The sequence below is a fragment of the Oncorhynchus mykiss genome, chromosome 31 (genome assembly GCF_013265735.2).
Source record: "Oncorhynchus mykiss isolate Arlee chromosome 31, USDA_OmykA_1.1, whole genome shotgun sequence".
In the NCBI taxonomy this organism is placed as follows: domain Eukaryota; kingdom Metazoa; phylum Chordata; class Actinopteri; order Salmoniformes; family Salmonidae; genus Oncorhynchus; species Oncorhynchus mykiss.
The window spans coordinates 18,351,864-18,374,147 of record NC_050571.1 but is presented as its reverse complement, the minus strand read 5'-3'; the positions used below and the strand labels follow the sequence as shown (position 1 = coordinate 18,374,147).

The 22,284-nt window shown below is 44.6% G+C and overlaps 1 protein-coding gene across 1 annotated transcript in view; it reads right to left on the bottom strand.

Moving 5' to 3' along the window:
- Positions 1-15,566: 15,566 nt before the first annotated feature.
- The window catches only part of LOC110504716 (melatonin receptor type 1A-A), a 32,951-nt gene continuing 26,233 nt past the window's right edge, over positions 15,567-22,284 (bottom strand). Inside the window, exon 2 of the mRNA XM_021583503.2 lies at positions 15,567-17,736. Within this exon, the coding sequence (XP_021439178.1) occupies positions 16,874-17,736 (863 nt within the window). The 3' untranslated portion in view covers positions 15,567-16,873. The remainder of the gene's footprint in view (positions 17,737-22,284) is intronic.

The following is a 22,284-nucleotide window of genomic DNA, read 5'->3' as shown; positions in this document are numbered from 1 at the left end:
CTAACTCCTGAAGGAAGTGTTGATTCCCACCCTCTTGCAAAGTGTGCATCATCCCCTTCATTGGAGAAAAACTACCGACTATATATTTTATTCATCAAATGTTTGTGTTATTTTTATATTATTGTTATATTGTTTTACCACATTACACATTTAGTAATGACAGGATGAATTTGAAACCATGCACAGTCAAAAAAAAAATAACTACAATTATTTTATCGATAGGAGTGGGAAAAAAGTTGCTTGTGTATTGATAAGCACACCAACGATGGCATGAACGAGACCTAATGAAAGAAAGACAACACTTCTATTATAGTTCACACAATAGCCTGCTGAATTTGCAAGATAACTTTTGATTTAGGCAAAAATGTAAAGGTTGCACTGACTCACCCATGGATGGGTGTTCAGCATTGTCTAAATGAAGAGTTCGGCGTTCGACTCGCTGGGCTTATTCACGTGCGACATGCAAGCGTAGTTACAAGCCTGGCTGGAATTAACAGCAGGGGGAGGACCAATTTCCACCTTTGTAACATGGAAGTGGAAGTATGGAATGTGAAAATAACTGAATCTGGCTGAATCTGAATCTTTATAAATTCCTGAGTAGATCTAGCATCATAATACACCCCTCTGAACTACATGAACAATACATGGAAATCTAAATACAAAATAGACCCATCTTGGCTGAACTTGGCTGATGTCTCATGCTAACTGTAACAGTGGAAGTAATTAAACCAGTAATTAATTAAGCCAGGCTATAGAGGAGAGAAAGAGAGGAGAGGCTGAGGAAAAAATTGTGCCCTTCTCTAGTGATTTAAGTGTCTATTGTAAATTGGGTGGTTCGAGCCCTGAATGCTGATTGGCTGACAGTCGTAGTATATCAGACCGTGTACCATGGGTATGACAAAACATTTATTTTTACTTCTCTAATTACGTTGGAAACCAGTTAATAATAGCAATAAGCCACCTTGTGGGTTTGTGGTATATGGCCAATATACCACTGCTAAGGGCTGTATCCAGGTACTCCGTGTTGCATCCTACATAAGAACATCCCTTAGCCTTGGTATATTGGCCATATACCACACTCCCTCGTACCTGATTTTTTAAGTAACCAACTATAGTTCAATCGAGTACAGGATTAACTGAATAACAACAGATGCAATGCTCCTTTTATTCTTTGTCCCCAACGCTCTAGGCGACCAGTTTTGATAGCCTTTAGCCGCACCCTCATACTACTCCTCCCCTGTTCCGCGGGTGATGTGGAGGTAAACCCAGGCCCTGCATGTCCCCAGGCACCCTCATTTGTTGACTTCTGTGATCGAAAAAGCCTTGGTTTCATGCATGTCAACATCAGAAGCCTCCTCCCTAAGTTTGTTTTACTCACTGCTGTAGCACACTCTGCTAACCCTGATGTCCTTGCCGTGTCTGAATCCTGGCTTAGGAAGGCCACCAAAAATTCAGAGATTTCCATACCCAACTATAACATTTTCTGTCAAGATAGAACTGCAAAAGGGGGAGGAGTTGCAGTCTACTGCAGAGATAGCCTGCAAAGTAATGTCATACTTTACAGGTCCATACCCAAACAGTTCGAACTACTAATTAAAAAAATTACTCTCTCCAGAAATAAGTCTCTCACTGTTGCCGCCTGCTACCGACCCCCCTCAGCTCCCAGCTGTGCCCTGGACACCATTTGTGAATTGATCGCCCCCCCATCTAGCTTCAGAGTTTGTTCTGTTAGGTGAACTAAACTGGGATATGCTTAACACCCCGGCGGTCCTACAATCTAAGCTAGATGCCCTCAATCTCACACAAATCATCAAGGAACCCACCAGGTACAACCCTAAATCTGTAAACAAGGGCACCCTCATAGACGTTATCCTGACCAACTGGCCCTCCAATACACCTCCGCTGTCTTCAACCAGGATCTCAGTGATCACTGCCTCATTGCCTGTATCCGCTATGGGTCCGCAGTCAAACGACCACCCCTCATCACTGTCAAACGCTCCCTAAAACACTTCTGCGAGCAGGCCTTTCTAATCGACCTGGCCCGGGTATCCTGGAAGGATATTGACCTCATCCGGTCAGTTGAGGATGCCTGGTCATTCTTTAAAAGTAACTTCCTCACCATTCTAGATAAGCATGCTCCGTTCAAAAAATGCAGAACTAAGAACAGATATAGCCCTTGGTTCACTCCAGACCTGACTGCCCTCGACCAGCACAAAAACATCCTGTGGTGGACTGCAATAGCATCGAATAGTCCCCGCAATATGCAACTGTTCAGGGAAGTCAGGAAAGCAAAGGCCAGCTTCTTCAAGCAGAAATTTGCATCCTGTAGCTCTAACTCCAAAAAGTTCTGGGACACTGTAAAGTCCATGGAGAACAAGAGCACCTCCTCCCAGCTGCCCACTGCACTGAGGCTAGGTAACACGGTCACCACCGATAAATCCATGATTATCGAAAACTTCAACAAGCATTTCTCAACGGCTGGCCATGCCTTCCTCCTGGCTACTCCAACCTCGGCCAACAGCTCCGCCCCCCCCCCCCCACAGCTACTCGCCCAAGCCTCTCCAGCTTCTCCTTTACCCAAATCCAGATAGCAGATGTTCTGAACGAGCTGCAAAACCTGGACCCGTACAAATCAGCTGGGCTTGACAATCTGGACCCTCTATTTCTGAAACTATCCGCCGCCATTGTCGCAACCCCTATTACCAGCCTGTTCAACCTCTCTTTCATATCGTCTGAGATCCCCAAGGATTGGAAAGCTGCCGCAGTCATCCCCCTCTTCAAAGGGGGAGACACCCTGGACCCAAACTGTAACAGACCTATATCCATCCTGCCCTGCCTATCTAAGGTCTTCGAAAGCCAAATCAACAAACAGATCACTGACCGTCTCGAATCCCACCGTACCTTCTCCGCTGTGCAATCTGGTTTCGAGCCGGTCACGGGTGCACCTCAGCCACGATCAAGGTACTAAATGATATCATAACCGCCATCGATAAAAGACAGTACTGTGCAGCCGTCTTCATCGACCTGGCCAAGGCTTTCATCTCTGTCAATCACCATATTCTTATCGGCAGGCTCAGTAGCCTCGGTTTTTATAATGACTGCCGCGCCTGGTTCAGCAACTACTTTGCAGACAGAGTTCAGTGTGTCAAATCGGAGGGCATGTTGTCCGGTCCTCTGGCAGTTTCTATGGGGGTGCCACAGGGTTCAATTCTCGGGCTGACTCTTTTCTCTGTATATATCAATGATGTTGCTCTTGCTGCGGGCGATTCCCTGATCCACCTCTACGCAGATGACACCATTCTGTATACTTCTGGCCCTTCCTTGGACACTGTGCTATCTAACCTCCAAACGAGCTTCAATGCCATACAACACTCCTTCCGTGGCCTCCAACTGCTCTTAAACGCTAGTAAAACCAAATGCATGCTTTCAACCGTTCGTTGCCTGTACCTGCACGCCCGACTAGCATCACCACCCTGGATGGTTCCGACCTAGAATATGTGGACATCTATAAGTACCTAGGTGTCTGGCTAGACTGTAAACTCTCCTTCCAGACGCATATGAAAAATCTCCAATCTAAAATCAAATCTAGAGTCGTCTTTCTATTCCGCAAAAAAGCCTCCTTCACTCACGCCGCCAAACTTACCCTAGTAAAACTGACTATCCTACCGATCCTCGACTTCGGCGATGTCATCTACAAAATAGCTTCCAATACTCTACTCAGCAAACTGGATGCAGTTTATCACAGTGCCATCCGTTTTGTTACTAAAGCACCTTATACCACCCACCACTGCGACCTGTATGCTCTAGTCGGCTGGTCCTCACTACATACACAGGGTTCAATTCTCGGGCTGTCTCTTTTCTCTATAAATAACAATGACGGCGCTCTTGCTGCAGGTGATTCTCTGATCCACCTCTATGCAGACGACACCATTCTGTTACATCTGGCCCTTCTTTGGACACTGTGTTAACAAACCTCCAGACAAGCTTCAATGCCATACAACACTCCTTCTGTGGCCTCCAACTGCTCATAAATGCTAGTAAAACTAAATGCATGCTCTTCAACCGATCGATGCCTGCACCCGCCCACCCGACTAGCATCACTACTCTGGATGGTTCTGACTTAGAATATGTGGACAACTACAAATACCTAGGTGTCTGGTTAGACTGTAAACTCTTCTTCCAGATTCACATTAAGCATCTCCAATCCAAAATTAAATCTAGAATCGGCTTTCTATTTTGCAACAAAGCCTCCTTCACTCATGCTGCTAAACATATCCTCGTAAAACTGACTATCCTACCAATCCTTGATTTCGGCGATGTCATCTACAAAATTGCCTCCAACACTTTACTCAGCATATTAGACGTAGTCTATCACGGTGCCATCTGTTTTGTCACCAAAGCCTCATATACCACCCACCATTGCGACCTGTATGCTCTCGTTGGCTGGCCCTTGCTTCATATTCGTCGCCAAACCCACTGGCTCCATGTCATCTACAGTGCTTTGCGAAAGTATTCGGCCCCCTTGAACTTTGCGACCTTTTGCCACATTTCAGGCTTCAAACATAAAGATATAAAACTGTATTTTGTTATGAAGAATCAACAAGAAGTGGGACACAATCATGAAGTGGAACGACATTTATTGGATATTTCAAACTTTTTTAACAAATCAAAAACTGAAAAATTGGGCGTGCAAAATTATTCAGCCCCTTTACTTTCAGTGCAGCAAACTCTCTCCAGAAGTTCAGTGAGGATCTCTGAATGATCCAATGTTGACCTAAATGACTAATGATGATAAATACAATCCACCTGTGTGTAATCAAGTCTCCGTATAAATGCACCTGCACTGTGATAGTCTCAGAGGTCCGTTAAAAGCACAGAGAGCATCATGAAGAACAAGGAACACACCAGGCAGGTCCGAGATACTGTTGTGAAGAAGTTTAAAGCCGGATTTGGATACAAAAAGATTTCCCAAGCTTTAAACATCCCAAGGAGCACTGTGCAAGCGATAATATTGAAATGGAAGGAGTATCAGACCACTGCAAATCTACCAAGACCTGGCCGTCCCTCTAAACTTTCAGCTCATACAAGAAGAAGACTGATTAGAGATGCAGCCAAGAGGCCCATGATCACTCTGGATGAACTGCAGAGATCTACAGCTGAGGTGGGAGACTCTGTCCATAGGACAACAATCAGTCGTATATTGCACAAATCTGGCCTTTATGGAAGAGTGGCAAGAAGAAAGCCATTTCTTAAAGATATCCATAAAAAGTGTTGTTTAAAGTTTGCCACAAGCCACCTGGGAGACACACCAAACATGTGGAAGAAGGTGCTCTGGTCAGATGAAACCAAAATTGAACTTTTTGGCAACAATGCAAAACGTTATGTTTGGCGTAAAAGCAACACAGCTGAACACACCATCCCCACTGTCAAACATGGTGGTGGCAGCATCATGGTTTGGGCCTGCTTTTCTTCAGCAGGGACAGGGAAGGTGGTTAAAATTGATGGGAAGATGGATGGAGCCAAATACAGGACCATTCTGGAAGAAAACCTGATGGAGTCTGCAAAAGACCTGAGACTGGGACGGAGATTTGTCTTCCAACAAGACAATGATCCAAAACATAAAGCAAAATCTACAATGGAATGGTTCAAAAATAAACATATCCAGGTGTTAGAATGGCCAAGTCAAAGTCCAGACCTGAATCCAATCGAGAATCTGTGGAACGAACTGAAAACTGCTGTTCACAAATGCTCTCCATCCAACCTCACTGAGCTCGAGCTGTTTTGCAAGGAGGAATGGGAAAAAATTTCAGTCTCTCGATGTGCAAAACTGATAGAGACATACCCCAAGCGACTTACAGCTGTAATCGCAGCAAAAGGTGGCGCTACAAAGTATTAACTTAAGGGGGCTGAATAATTTTGCACGCCCAATTTTTCAGTTTTTGATTTGTTAAAAAAGTTTGAAATATCCAATAAATGTCGTTCCACTTCATGATTGTGTCCCACTTGTTGTTGATTCTTCACAAAAAAATACAGTTTTATATCTTTATGTTTGAAGCCTGAAATGTGGCAAAAGGTCGCAAAGTTCAAGGGGGCCGAATACTTTCGCAAGGCACTGTATAAGTCTTTACTAGGTAAAGCCCCGCCTTTTCTCAGCTCACTGGTCACCATAGCAACACCCACCCGTTGCATGCACTCCAGCAGGTATATTTCACTGGTCATCCCCAAAGCCAAATCCTCCTTTGGCCTCCTTTCCTTCCAGTTCTCTGCTGCAAATGACTGGAACGAATTGCAAAAATCACTGAAGCTGGAGACTTATATCGATCTCACTAACTTTAAGCATCAGCTGTCAGAGCAGCTTACCGATCACTGCACCTGTATACAGCCCATCTGTAAATACCTAATCTGTCACGCCCTGACCGTAGATTGCTTTGTATGTTTCTTTTTTTTGTTTGGTCAGGTTGTGATGTGGGTGGGCATTCTATGTTTTTATGTCTAGGTTTTGTATTTCTATGTTTTGGCCCGGTATGGTTCTCAATCAGGGACAGCTGTCTTTCGTTGTCTCTGATTGAGAACCATACTTGGGTAGCCTGTTTTCCCACTGTTAGTTGTGGGTGGTTATTTTCTGTTTAGTGTGTTTCACACCCGACGGAGCTGTTTCAGTTGTTCTTTTGTTGCTTGTTGTATAGTGTTCAGCTTTACTATTAAAATGCCGAACATGTTCCACGCTGCACCTTGGTCCTCACCTTCTTCCACCAACAGCCGTTACATCATCCCCATATTGTTACTTATTTTTGCTCTTTTACATCCCAGTATCTCTACTTCCACATCATCATCTGCACATCACTCCTGTTAATGCTAAATATGGCCTATTTATTGCCTTACCTCCCTAATTTTACTACATTTGCACACACTATATATATATTTTTCTATTGTGTTATTGACTCTACGTTTGTTTACTCCATGTGTAACTCTGTGTTGTTGTTTTTGTCGCACTGCTTTGCTTTTTCTTGACCAGGTCGCAGTTGTAAATGAGAACTTGTTCTCAACTGGCCTTCCTGGTTAAATAAAGGTAAAATAAAAATAAAATAAAAAATAAAGGTGAACTAAAAAAATGAAGAATTTTTTTGGGGAATTTTCTTGAATAGCTTGGTGAGGGCCTCGTCTCCGCGGTATGCTCCTCAGACCCAAATGCTGATGACAGGTTGCCCAGCTGGCATCGAACCCCCCCCCCCCCCCCCCCCGCAAAAATAAAAAATAAGTTACTCACCAGGGAGAAGGGGGCAATGGTTGGATCTAAAGATTGAAGACAAGATAACTAGATGTAAAAGAGATGCATGCGAAGAATAGAACATAAGTGCAGTTATGCTGTAATGAAAAGTATTCTATGGAATGTTTATTAATGCAAGGTGCGCTGAGTGCAGGATTGACCTGGAACACTAAGTGAGCGTTGAACCAAACAGTGTATGCCGAAATGCGGGAAGATGTGGGCACTTGTCCATGTCCCGGCCCAATGCTGGCCTGCAGAGTGCCTCACATTGTTACACTGATGTGTTGAGATGAAATGTTACACATGCTTGTAAGTAGAGCCCAACCACTCATGCAGTAATGCGATTAGTAAAATATGAGACATTTGCTGCTTCAAACCCATGTAAGCATGTAAGGAAGCAATAGGGACACATGACAAGGAGTGTCTGACCCAAAACCAGGTGTAATAATGAATGACCGCCACACGCATGAGTGTCATTGGAACCTCGCCAACTAATGTAACTATTGATAGCTATGGTAAAGGGGCCATTGCTGAGAGGATGGCAAATAGATTGGGCCTATCATATGAGGTGTAGGCGGAGCATGACCTAGTTGCTGGAGAGTGCGGACGGAATTAGAGCTAATGTAGCTGCGCACCAGTTCTGAACTAAAGACCAGTCCAGAGTAGTGGAGGAAGATAACAGCTTTATATTACTTGAGAAGTGAAAGAGATGAGGGTTAAAGAGGAAGGCTGAAAAGAGTATGATGGGGAGCAGACCACGGTCGAATGTAAAGCATGGGAAAGTATTACATGTACAGTGCATTGGGAAAGTATTCAGACCCCTTCACTTTTTCCACATTTTGTTACATTACAGCCTTATTCTAAAATGGATTAAATCGTTTTTTTCCCCTCATCAATCTACACACAATACACCATAATGACAAAGCAAAAACAGGTTTTTAGAAATGTTTGCAAATGTATTACAAATAAAAATTAAATATCACAATTACATAAGTATTCAGACCCTTTACTCAGTACTTAGTTAAAGCACCTTTGGCAGCAATTACAGCCTTGATTCTTCTTGGGTATGACACTACAAGCTTGGCACACCTGTATTTCGGGAGTTTCTCCTATTCTTCTCTGCAGATCCTCTCAAGCTCTGTCAGGTTGGATGGGGAGCGTTGCTCCACAGCTATTTTCAGGTCTCTCCAGAGATGCTAGATTGAGTTAATGTCCAGGCTCTGGCTGGATGACTCAAGGACATTAAGAGACTTGTCCCGAAACCTCTCCTGCGTTGTCTTGGCTGTGTGATTAGGGTCATTGTCCTTATGGAAGGTGAACCTTCCCCCCATGTCTGAGGTCCTGGGTGCTCTGGAGCAGGATTTCATCAAGTATCTCTCTGTACTTTGCGCCATTCATCTTTCCCTTGATCCTCACTGGTCTCCCAGTCTCTGCCGCTTGAAAAACATCCCCACAGCATGATGCTGCCACCACCATGCTTCACCGTAGGAATGGTGCCAGGTTTCCTCCAGACGTGACGCTTGGAATTCAGGCATTCAGGTTTCAGAGTTCAATCTTGGTTTCATCAGACCAGATAATCTTGTTTTTCATGGTCTGCGAGTCCTTTAGGTGCCTTTAGGAAAACTCCTTGAGGAAACCTGGCACCATCCCTATGGTGAAGCATGGTGATGGCATTGTCATGCTGTGTGGATGTTTTTCAGCAGCAGGGACCGGGAAACTAGCCAGGATCAAGGTACAGATGAATGAAGCAAAGTACAGAGAGATCCTCGATGAAAACCTGCTCCAGAGCGCTTAGGACCTCCGACTGGGATGAAGGTTCACCTTCCAACACAACAACGGCCCTAATCACACAGCCAAGACAGCCCAAGAGTGGCTTCGGGACAAGTCTCTGAATATCCTTGAGTGGCCCAGCCAGAGCCCGGACTTGAACCCGATCTAACATCTCTGGAGACACCTGAAAATAGCTGTGGAGCCGGACTTGACCATCTCTGGAGGGACATGAAAATAGCTGTGCAGTAACGTTCCTCATTCAACCTGACAGAGCTTGCAGTATGCCGCTGTTACACCATTGTTGATGCTGTTTTTTGTAACTATGGTACTAGTTCCAGTTATGGTAAAGTCACATCCCAATTATAAATGTTAAATAAATCTGTAAATACCACCATACACAGTATACTGTATACAATTCTATTTGTCCTTGGGCCGGGGGACCTTATGTTCATACTTCATAGTTTCATACGCATTACATTTCGTTTCCATTTCAATCAAGAAAGCCATTTGAATTGAAGGGTGTTTGATATTATCATAGAGAGGGAATGAAGGCCTACTGTTTGTGGTCCATATCATATAGATGATGTAACATTCCATCCCACACCTCCCAATTAACCTTCCATGCAAGCACTCCACAGACTAAACATAGAGTACCGCCTCTGTTAAAAGAACAATGACTGCGGCTGATTGTAAATAACGCAATGTCCAGGATTGGAGATCACATTTATATCAATGCTGTACGACAAAACAACTGACTGACTGTCTCAGCAAAGGACAGTACAGGGTGTAGTGTAGTGTACTGACTGACTGCCTCAGCAAAGGACAGTACAGGGTGTAGTGTAGTGTGCTGACTGACTCAGCAAAGAACAGTACAGGGTGTAGTGTAGTGTACTGACTGACTGACTCAGCAAAGAACAGTACAAGGTGTAGTGTAGTGTACTGACTGACTCAGCAAAGAACAGTACAGGGTGTAGTGTAGTGTACTGAATGACTCAGCAAAGAACAGTACAGGGTGTAGTGTAGTGTACTGACTGACTCAGCAAAGAACAGTACAGGGTGTAGTGTAGTGTACTGACTGACTCAGCAAAGAACAGTACAGGGTGTAGTGTAGTGTACTGAATGACTCAGCAAAGAACAGTACAGGCTGCCAACAATGTGTGTTCGTGGTAGTAATCAGATAGAGTAGGCTAGGCTCAACCTTTACCCATAGTCCCATTTGTTCATACTCTTCCAGTTTCATGTTATGTCCCAAATGACACTCTATCCCCTAGATAGTGCACTACTTTTGACCAGAGCCCTATGGTTCCTTGTTAAAAGGAGTGACCTATAAAGGGAATAGGGTGCCAATTGGGACACAATCTATGTACTGTATCTACCAGAGCTGTAACATAAAGTTATAAAGATGTCCTAATAGAGCTTGTGCCTGTATACTCATGACCATGATGTTCCAAACGGCTCCACAACGCCAAGCGATGCCGTGAAGGCAGGCACAGCAAGCACAGGTAATGTTTAATATCAGCCCCTGGGGACATAATGGCTCCAAACCTCAGTTATTTCCAGTCTCCCCGAGGCCACAGAGCAACTCCACTCTAAGGGCAAACAGGCCTCTGCTGAACACTAATGCCTCTAAGAGGGGTTGGAATGGAGATGGATCCACACGCTCAACATGAAGCTTAAAGTAGAATTTGGGGGGGCCTCCCGGGTGGCGCAGTGGTTAAGGTGTGCTGTGCCATCAGAGACTCTGGGTTCGCGCCCAGGCTCTGTCGTAACCGGCAGCAACCGGGAGGTCTGTGGGGCAACGCACAATTGGCCTACAGTCGTCCGGTTAGGGCTTGGCCGGTAGGGATGTCCTTGTCTCATCGCGCACCAGCGACTCCTGTGGCGGGCCGGGCGCAGTGTGCACTAACCAAGGTTACCAGGTGCATGGTGTTTCCACCGACACATTGGTGCGGCTGGCTTCCGGGTTGGAGGCGCGCTGTGTTAAGAAGCAGTGCGGCTTAGTTGCGTTGTGTATCGGAGGACGCATGACCTTCTCCCTGAGCCCGTACGGGAGTTGTAGCGATGAGACAAGATAGTAGCTACTAAAACAATACGATACCACGAAATTGGGGAGAAAAAGGGGAAAAATGTAAATAAATAAATCATAATAATAAAAAAAGTAGAATTTGGGGAAAAGATTGGATGCATTGTTGTAAAATTGTGAGGTATGGATGTTGTTTAATACAATTGTACAAATTGTGATAAAAGTAACACTTTTGCTCACAATACCTTCCCCCCTATCTAAAAAACCCATACATAGGGCCAGTCAACATATGGCCAGTCTACATAGGGCAAGTCTACATAGGGTAGGCCTACATAGGGCCAATCTACTGTACATAAGGTCAGTCTTATTAACGCCAGTCTACATAGGGCCAGTCTACATAGTGCCAAGTCTACATAAGGCCAGTCAACATAGGGCTAGTCTACATAGGGCCAGTCTACATATGGCCAGTCTATATAGGGCAAGTCGACATAGGGTAAGCCTACATAGGGCCAATCTACTGTACATAAGGTCAGTCTTATTAACGCCAGTCTACATAGGGCCAGTCTACATAGTGCCAAGTCTACATAAGGCCAGTCAACATAGGGCTAGTCTACATAGGGCCAGTCTACATATGGCCAGTCTACATAGGGCAAGTATACATAGGGTAGGCCTACATAGGGCCAATCTACTGTACATAAGGTCAGTCTTATTAACGCCAGTCTACATAGGGCCAGTCTACATAGTGCCAAGTCTACATAAGGCCAGTCAACATAGGGCTAGTCTACATAGGCCCAGTATACATAAGGCCAGTCTATAAGTACAGTCTACATAGGGCCAACTACTGTACATAGGACCAGTCTACATATGGCCAGTCTACATAGGCCCAGACTACATGAGGCCAGTCTACATAGGGCCTGTCTACATAGGCTAGACCTACATAGGGCCAATCTACTGTACATAAGGTCAGTCTTATTAATGCCAGTCTACATATGGCCAGTCTACATAAGGCCAGTCTACATAGGGCCAGTCTATAAGGCCAGTCTACATAGGGCCAGTCTATGTAAGGCCAGTTTACATTAGGCCAGTCTACATAGGGCCAGTTTAATTAAGGCCAATCTACATACTGCAATTCTACATAGGGTTAGTCTATATAGGGCCAGTCTATATATGGCCAGAATACATACGGCCAGTCTACATAGGGCCAGTCTACATAAGGTCAGTCTACATAAGACCAGTCTACATAGGGCCAGTCTACATAGGGCCAGTCTACATAGGGCCAGTCTACATAAGGCCAGTCTACATAAGGCATGTGCATAACATACTTTTAGTAACTTAAGTGTAGGTTATAATCAAAATATGAATTATGTGCTAATATAATATATGTTTCTTAGAACAATTGAATGCACATTCCCCTTTAGGCATTTTGTTCTAAGTGATCATTTATTATAGAAATGTTAAGCCTGACTAAAGCACACAGGGAATTTGTAATCATGTTTGTTTTCCAACTTGAATAACATTTTGTAAAACCCAAATGTAATAACATTTTGTAAAACAGACAATGCCAAAGTTAAGGGTTGGCTGGGGGACAGTACAAAGAAGGCCTGTTAACATTTGCATTCTTTGATGAATGAACCAACTAAGTAAAACAAGCCCCCTTGTGTGCTCGACAAATAAAGAGTATTTCAGCAGGAAATGTCACCAATTTATTTGACAGACAAATAATACAAGAAGGGTTATTGAATACCACCAAAGTTTGTTACACATTCCCAATGACAGATGGTATCTATGTCTCAGGGTTGGAAAAACAATGGGCATAATTTTAGTAGCTAGTAACCTAAGATAACTGAACCTCTCATGACAGTTTTCCTAGGTAGACAAAAAGAACATGTAAATATTAGTCAGCCTGATTACTGGGCTGATAACTTTTTCCAGGACTCATAAAGGAAAACCATTGCTCTGAGTGTTGTGATATGGCTCCTGCTCTGAGTGTTGTGATATGGCTCCTGCTCTGAGTGTTGTGATATGGCTCCTGCTCTGAGTGTTGTGATATGGCTCCTGCTCTGAGTGTTGTGATATGGCCCCTGCTCTGAGTGTTGTGATATGGCTCCTGCTCTGAGTGTTGTGATATGGCTCCTGCTCTGAGTGTTGTGATATGGCTCCTGCTCTGAGTGTTGTGATATGGCTCCTGCTCTGAGTGTTGTGATATGGCTCCTGCTCAGAGTGTTGTGATATGGCTCCTGCTCAGAGTGAAAGTTGTTGAAAGTGGCAAGTTCCTGTCTCAAAACACGCACAGGCACGCACACACACACACACACACACACACACACACACACACACACACACACACACACACACACACACACACACACACACACACACACACACACACACACACACACAATACCCCACCAATTGACCAGAGAAATCCCATATGGCCAAACCTAGAGAGCACATTGCCCATGCATGAGTAGGTCTTTTGGAATGATGTTTCTCTACATGTGTTGCCATGGTGATCGATAACATTCACAGCTCGTCAGCTGTGCTGTTCTGACATGGACGCAGCAGGCTTACATGGTAACATGGTTGCAATCCAATGGTTCAGGGTGTATGTAGTACAACAATGGACCATTTTGTCCCAGAGTGAGTTAGTGTCAGTTTGTTTGGCTCATTTCTACAAAGCGTCCATTCTCATAGCTTTATGTTTATACCAATAGGAGATGCAGCAGCGTAGAGAATATGTGGATGAGGACGGTACTGGAAGATAGAGTTGCTTAGTGGAACAATAATCCTTCCTACAGTACAGTATAGATGACTCAAGATTTGATTGATTTCATCATCACTCTATCAAGAAAAAAAATAAACAGAAAACAGCCTGGCTGCTCCACAATACAGGTCTCCACCGGACATCCTGGGGTTGCCTGTGACGGAGGAACGTTTCACTGTATATGGCGGCTCATCCTCCTATTCAAGTTCATTAAAAAAACACACCCACTACAGGCAGTTAGTTATAGAGAGGGGTGGCTGCTAGTTCTCCGAATAGCCATGATCCTTTGTAAAGCCATTTTAGAAGAGACAAACACAATTACTGCAGCCTACTCAGTTCTCTACAACACCTTTTCATCTGAAAATCCGGAAATAACCAATTGTGGGCATGAAAGCAGTTCAATTTATAGAACCACTGCAATGTATTGTATTTAAATATATCACAACGGAATTGTACAAGCTGTGTACAGTCGTGGCCAAAAGTTTTGAGAATGACACAAATATTAATTTTCACAGTCTGCTGCCTCAGTTTGTACGATGGCAATTTGCATATACTCCAGAATGTTATGAAGAGTGATCAGATGAATTGCAATTAATTGCAAAGTCCCTCTTTGCTATGCAAATGAAATGAATCCTCCCCAAAAACATTTCCACTGCATTTCAGCCCCACCACAAAAGGACCAGCTGACATCATGTCAGTGATTCTCTCGTTAACACAGGTGTGAGTGTTGACAAGGACAAGGCTGGAGATCACTCTGTCATGCTGATTGAGTTCGAATAACAGACTGGAAGCTTCAAAAGGAGGGTGGTGCTTGGAATCATTGTTCTTTCGCTGTCATCCATGGTTACCTGCAACGAAACACGTGCCGTCATCATTGCTTTGAACAAAAAGGGCATCACAGGCAAGGATATTGCTGCCAGTAAGATTGCACCTAAATCAACCATTTATTGGATCATCAAGAACTTCAAGGAGAGCGTATCAATTGTTGTGAAGAAGGCTTCAGGTTGCCCAAGAAAGTCCAGCAAGCGCCAAGACCGTCTCCTAAAGTTGATTCAGCTGCGGGATCGGGGCACCACCAGTACAGAGCTTGCTCAGGAATGGCAGCAGGCAGGTGTGAGTGCATCTGCATGCACAGTGAGGTGAAGACTTTTGGAGGATGGACTGGTGTCAAGAAGGGCAGCAAATAAACCACTTCTCTCCAGGAAAAACATCAGGGACAGACTGATATTCTGCTGAGGACTGGGGTAAAGTCATTTTCTCTGATGAATCCCCTTTCTGATTGTTTGGGGCATCCGGAAAAAAGCTTGTCCGGAGAAGACAAGGTGAGCACTACCATCAGTCCTGTGTCATGCCAACAGTAATGCATCCTGAGACCATTCATGTGTGGGGTTGCTTCTCAGCCAAGGGAGTGGACTCACTCACAATTTTGCCTAAGAACTGAAGCCATGAATAAAGAATGGTACCAACACATCCTCCGAGAGAAACTTCTCCCAACCATCCAGGAACAGTTTGGTGACGAACAATGCCTTTTCCAGCATGATGGAGCACCTTGCCATAAGGCAAAAGTGATAACTAAGTGGCTCGGGGAACAAAACATCAATATTTTGGGTCCATGGCCAGGAAACTCCCCAGACCTTAATCACATTGAGAACTTGTGGTCAATCCTCAAGAGGCGGGTGGACAAACAAAACCCACAAATTCTGACAAACTCCAAGCATTGATTATGCAAGAACGGGCTGCCATCAGGCTCTCTAAGGTCAGGGCGTGACACAACTTCATGTAATTGTCATTAAAACCCTTTGACACTTATGAAATGCTTGTAATTATACTTCAGTATTCCATAGTAACATCTGAAAAAAATATCTACACACTGAAGCAGAAACCTTTGTGGAAATTAATATTTGTGTCATTCTCGAAACTTCTGGCCATATATTATCCAAATGTACAACGTCACAATATAAAACATGTATGTATGGGAATGTGTCCAGTATGTGAAGAATCAAACATTTCTGCTGCACTGCAGAAGTTATGGATATCAGTCTTAATGTGTTTATATGCCAATGATGTTCAAGCTGCCCCTTATCTTAGGATTCTTTGTCATCAGTTTTTGCGACTAAATACATACTGTTTTATATAGCACAGTATATAGATGTAGACTGAAACATACTGTACAGTGCTATTATACATGTAAGTATATATAGTATAAAATATATGATTTGGACTTTAAATTTCTTTTACACACAGATCTACAGCACATCACCTCAGATAGACGTATATGACAATTAAAGTAAGGAGATTGACAGTTGTTGTCAGTTTTAACAGTTTATATTCCCTCTGGCCCTGACTTCTTGAAACCCATATTATTTACTTCCTTATTTATTTCAGTACATACTAGTCACATTTCACTATTCTAAAATTAAACAAGCAAGCACTTTTGTTGTAAACAATGTGTTAACACTATTTAAACGATTGGTCTTATGGCAATGGTTTATTTTGAGTTTTTCTTCATATAGCCATGACTAGAGCCGAGCCCATCTGTGGAATGTGCATGTTACCACGTTTGTGTCACATTTCCCAGTGCATATGAAACACTTCACAACAAACATATTGCTTTTCAAGCTTCTGAATTTCCTTTACATCAGCAACCTACGGTATGTAATACAACTTTGATGTTATAGTCAGAAGTAACAATCTTTACTATGTTATTTCTCATACAGGTACACATAAAGTACTGTAGACTGGTAAAGATTGCATAACGTAAGAAACCCTTTCAGCTCTATTCTGTGAAATGATGCCATACTATCCATTGTCAATATAAAATAAATACATACATCTATAGTTCATTATTGTAAACAATTAGACAGAGGGGAACATACAGCTACTGTAATGCACCTTGACTGAGTAGAATCTGTTTAAAAACTGCATACAAGCTGTTAGAGTCATTGGCTTCAGTTCAGTACATTATACATCATTAATAAGCCTGCAGTCTGGAAGCAGTAGAGATGTGTTTTTAGTATGTCTTTGCTCACAGTGCTCCCTTCATGACCTCTCACACGCAGTCTACTTTCACTTGGTTGTTGTTGGTTATTAAAGGGGATGGCTTGACTCTCTCCGCAGCGTCGTTGGAACTATCAGGGAACAACAACGTCACAGTGCAAAGCGAGACAACTATCCGTTTGTACTCCCTCCGGAAGTTCTGGTTGAGCAGTCCATAGACGATGGCATTAAGGCAGCTGTTGAAGTAGGCCATGAAGTAACTGAACACGAACAGCCACTCTGGAATCATGGGTATTACTGCGGCGGGGTTGACGGCCACTGCCAGTCCGATGAAGTTCAGCGGTGCCCAGCACACAGCAAACAGGACGAACACCACAAACATGGTGACAAAGTTCCTCACGTCATGCGGCGTGAGCCTCGGCCTGAACTCGGGCTTCACCCTCCGCCTCACCTGGATGACCAGGATCCAGATCCTCAGGTAGCAGTAGGTGACGATCATGATGGGCAGGATGAAGTGGAAGAAGACCACGGCGATGGTGTACGCTGAATTGGCCGACTGGACGAACGTACACGAATACACCCTGGGATCGTACTGCAGCGAGCCCACAAAGAAGTTGGGCACCAGGGCCACCACAGTCAACAGCCAGATGAGCAGGACATAACACAGGGAGTTCTTGTCACTGTACAGCTTGTGGTATTTAAGACTGTGACATATATAGCAGTAGCGGTTGATTGCGATGCCGGTGATATTGAAGATGGAGCCGATGACGCTGAGTCCCATAAGGAAGCCGCTGACCTGACAGTGAATGAAGCCCAGGTTCCAGCCGTTGTTGAAGATGGAGGAGAGGACCAGAGGGTAGGGGTAGAAGGCTACCACCAGGTCTGCTACAGCCAGGCTCACCACAAACACGTTGCCTGGAAAACAAAGGAACGCTCTGTTTATTTTATTTTTTAAAATCTGCCTAATATCCTTATCTGAAAGGATCAGCATCTTATACCCCTCGAAACCAGTACTGTTTTGATATTTCAAGAGCTGTGTACAAGTGTTGATGTGTACATGTTGATTCCCAACGCTTTCATTTAGGATTTGAAGGGATTTGAAATGACATAAAAAACAAATCAATGGATCATATTCCCCAGTCTATACTCCCCAATGGTAGCAGGTTGACTGAAATGGAATGACCTTTACTGCTCTCTCTCTTTTAGAGGGGATTTAACCACACATGGTGCTGAATCTCTGGGAAAAGTTTATCTCCTGCTTGCCCCCCCCCCCCCCCCCCTTCACACACACACACACACACACACACACACACACACACACACACACACACACACACACACACACACACACACACACACACACACACACACACACACACACACACACACGTCATTTGAGCTATTATGATCAAATAAATGTCTTAGGCAATGTCATAAATGGCACCATATTCCCTGTACCCTATTCTTTATTGGCCCTTGTCAAAAGTAGTGCACTATATAGGGAATAGGGCGCCATTTTGGACGACACCATATTATGACCTGTCCACTGGTGACCTGGACTGGAACTTGTTTTGCTATGTCTAGCCTCATTAATGCTAATCCTGGGTAACAGTGTGCCTCTCTGTTAGGAATGGTTTAGAACCATGACGCACTGTGGGGAATATAAAAGGTCCCAAAATGTGAGGTATGCCCTAGGCCCCTTAAACTCAACTCTGGACCTCGAAGCCAGTTCCACTGCCTTTTTTAATTGTTCCCTTCACATCAGGAACTGATTTAGGTGCAATAATGATCAATAATGATCAGGTAGAACAGAAAACCAGCAGGCTCCGGAGAGTTTAGGTAAGAGTTTAGTACCCCTGGCTAGTCTTGGCTCAGGCTATTGGCTCTGTTGCAGAATTACTCGCCTTAATATAGCTACTGTACTAGCTAGTCTTCATAGTGTTGAGAACTGTTATGACCAGTCTGTGGTGACCAGCCAGTGGTGACCAGCCTGTGGTGACCAGCTTACAGGAATGTCTCTTCTTTGAACAACTCCACTTATTCATTGTGGTTTCAAAAACAACAATGTTCATTTGTTCAAGTAGGACTAACTAGATCTCCGACCTACAACATATGATATAAGAATATGACATATTTTTGGAAATCGAACTCAAATGTTACTGCTGGCAATGTCATAAGAATCTTCCCCACCACCGCCCCCCATAAAGGCCATAAATCATGCGCTATGGTTATATTCATATAATGTGCAATGTAGGTCAAGTTACCAAAAATGCAAACATTTAGTATGCTGGAAAGGGTCCACCCTGATGGTCATTGTAAAGCAATGCATTTCCTTCTCCATCTACATTACCTTGCATGCATCCTCCATATGCACCGCTGAGCTAGCTCATCATTTACAATTGGAAAAGTAAATGGGAAAAGGAGTTTGAAGTTTCCTCACCTGTCTGTTGTTTTTGCTTTTTTTTTTTTACTCCATCACTTGAAAGCCCTGATCTCTAAAATAAATGTAATATGTCAGGCTTGAAAATTCGTTCAGCCATTTTGGCACATTGACTCACAACCCAAAGCACACTCCACTGGTTTCTAGTGGTAAGAAATGTCATTTGATCACCTTTTGCCATCTAGTGGACGATCTGGGAATCAGTTGGGGGATATAATTACATCAATGGATAGGTAGAATAGGTACTTCAGCGTTCTCCTCATGTGTATATCATTCCTGTAAGATGACAAATGAAGGCATGGCATGTTGGACAGGCCTTGCACTTTTAAAATTGATCTTCCTATGTGAATTTGTGCATGTTTTGAGCATCACCATCAACCCCCACATTCACCCACCTACATCAACACCCACATCAACACGTGCATCAACCATCCCACATCAAACCTCCCATCAAGACACACCTTCAAATTAGTGGATTTGGCTATTTCAGCCACACCCGTTGCTGACAGGTGTATAAAAAAAAAAGAATCGAGCACACAACCATGCAATCTCCACAGCAAGACCCCCACATAAACCCCCAAACAACCCCCAACATCAAACCCCCACGTCAACCCCCACATCAACACCAAAGCTCCACATATCAAGCCCCATATTCATTTCCCCAATCAACACCCACATCAAACCCCAACATCAACTCACATATTACCCCAGACATCAACCCCCACATTGACATCAAAGCTCCACATATCAACCCCCACATCAACCACTAAACATCAACCCCCATATCAACTCCCCTACATAAACCGCCCCCACATCAACCCCTCCACATCAACCCCCACATCACTCCCCTACATCAACCCCCTATCAACCCATCTACATCAGCCCCCACATCAACCCCCCAAATAATCCCCCCGCATCAACGCCCACATCAACCCCCAAATCCCCCCTCCAACATCAAATCCCCCAAATCAACCCCCCATCAACACCCCAACATCAGCCCCCACATCAATTCCCCAAATCAACCACCCCACATCCACCCCCACATCAACCTCTCCAAATCAACCCCACCACATCAACCCACACATCAACCCCCCAAATAAACCCTCCCACATCAACCCCCACATCAACCCTCTCCACATCAACCCCCACATCAATCCCCTCCACAACAATCCCCACATCAACCTTCTCCACATCAGCCCCCACACACATCAACCCCCCACCTCAACCCCCTCATCAACCCCCCACATCAACCCCTCACATCAACCCCTCCACATAAACACCCCCAACATCAACCCCCCACATTGGGTGGCAGGGTAGCCTAGTGGTTAGAGCGTTGGACTAGTTGGGAGGTTGCAAGTTCAAACCCCCAAGCTGACGAGGTACAAATCTGTTGTTCTGCCCCTGAACAGGCAGTTAACCCACTGTTCCTAGGCTGTCATTGAAAATAAGAATTTATTCTTAACTGGCTTGCCTAGTTAAATAAAGGTAAAATACATTTAAAAAAAAAACATCAACTCCCCCACATCAACCACCATATCAACCCTGCTACATCAACTCCCCCACATCAACCACCATATCAACCCTGCTACATCAACTCCCCCACATCAACCACCATATCAACCCTGCTACATCAACTCCCCCACATCAACCACCATATCAACCCTGCTACATCAACTCCCCCACATCAACCACTCCATATAAAGCCCCCCCACATCTACCACTCCACATCAACTCCCCCACATCAACCCCCCCCACATCAGCCCCCACATCGACCCCTTACATCAACCTCCACATTAACCACCACATCAACCCTGCTACATCTACCACTCCCCATCAACCCCCACATCACACCCCTACCTCAGCCCCCTCATCAACCCACCACATCAACCTCCACATTAACCAATACATCAACCCCACCACATCACCCCCCACATCAGCCCTGCTACATGTACCACTCCACATCAACCCCCCCACATCAGCCCACACATCGACCCCTTACATCAACCTCCACATTAACCACCACATCAACCCTGCTACATCTACCACTCCCCATCAACCCCCACATCACACCCCTACCTCAGCCCCCTCATCAACCCACCACATCAACCTCCACATTAACCAATACATCAACCCCCCCACATCACCCCCCACATTAGCCCTGCTACATGTACCACTCCACATCAACCTCCCCACATCAACCCCCCCACATCACCCCTAATACATCTACCACTCCACATCAACCTCCCCACATCAACCCTCCCAAATCATCCCCCCACATGAACACTGCTACATCAACCACTCCATATCAAGCCCCCCACATACCCCCCAACATCAACCCCCCCCCGCAGACCCCTCATCAACCCCCCACATCAACCCCTCACTTCAACCCCCACCTCAGCCCCCTCGTCAACCCCTCCACATAAACTCCCCCAACATCAAGCCCCACATCAACTCCCCCACATCACCCCCACACATCAACCCTGCTACATCAACCACTCCATATCAACACCCCCACATAAAACCCCCCAACATCAACCCCCCCACATCAACTCCACCACATCAACCCCCCCAAATCAACCCCCCACATCAATCCCCCCACCTCAGCCCCCTCATCAACCACCCATCAACCTTCCCAACATCAACCCCCGAACTGACCTTGGAAAGGTTGCATCCTATGACAGGGCCACGTTGAAAGTCACTGAGCTCTTCAGTAAGGCAATTCTATTGCCAATGTTTGTCTATGGAGATTGCATGGTTGTGTGCTCGATTATTTTTTTTTATACACCTGTCAGCAACGGGTGTGGCGGAAATAGCCGAATCCACTAATTTGAAGGTGTGTCCACATACAAATATATATATACACACTCATCATTGAACTACTGGTCATGTCTGTTTCATGCTCTACCATGATGAAGAAGACTCATACTCTCAAACATCAACAGGCCGAAAACAGATACCATGCTATAACTCTGCAGTTGCTTTGCTACAGATACAGTAAATAACAAAAGATTTCTACAACATGA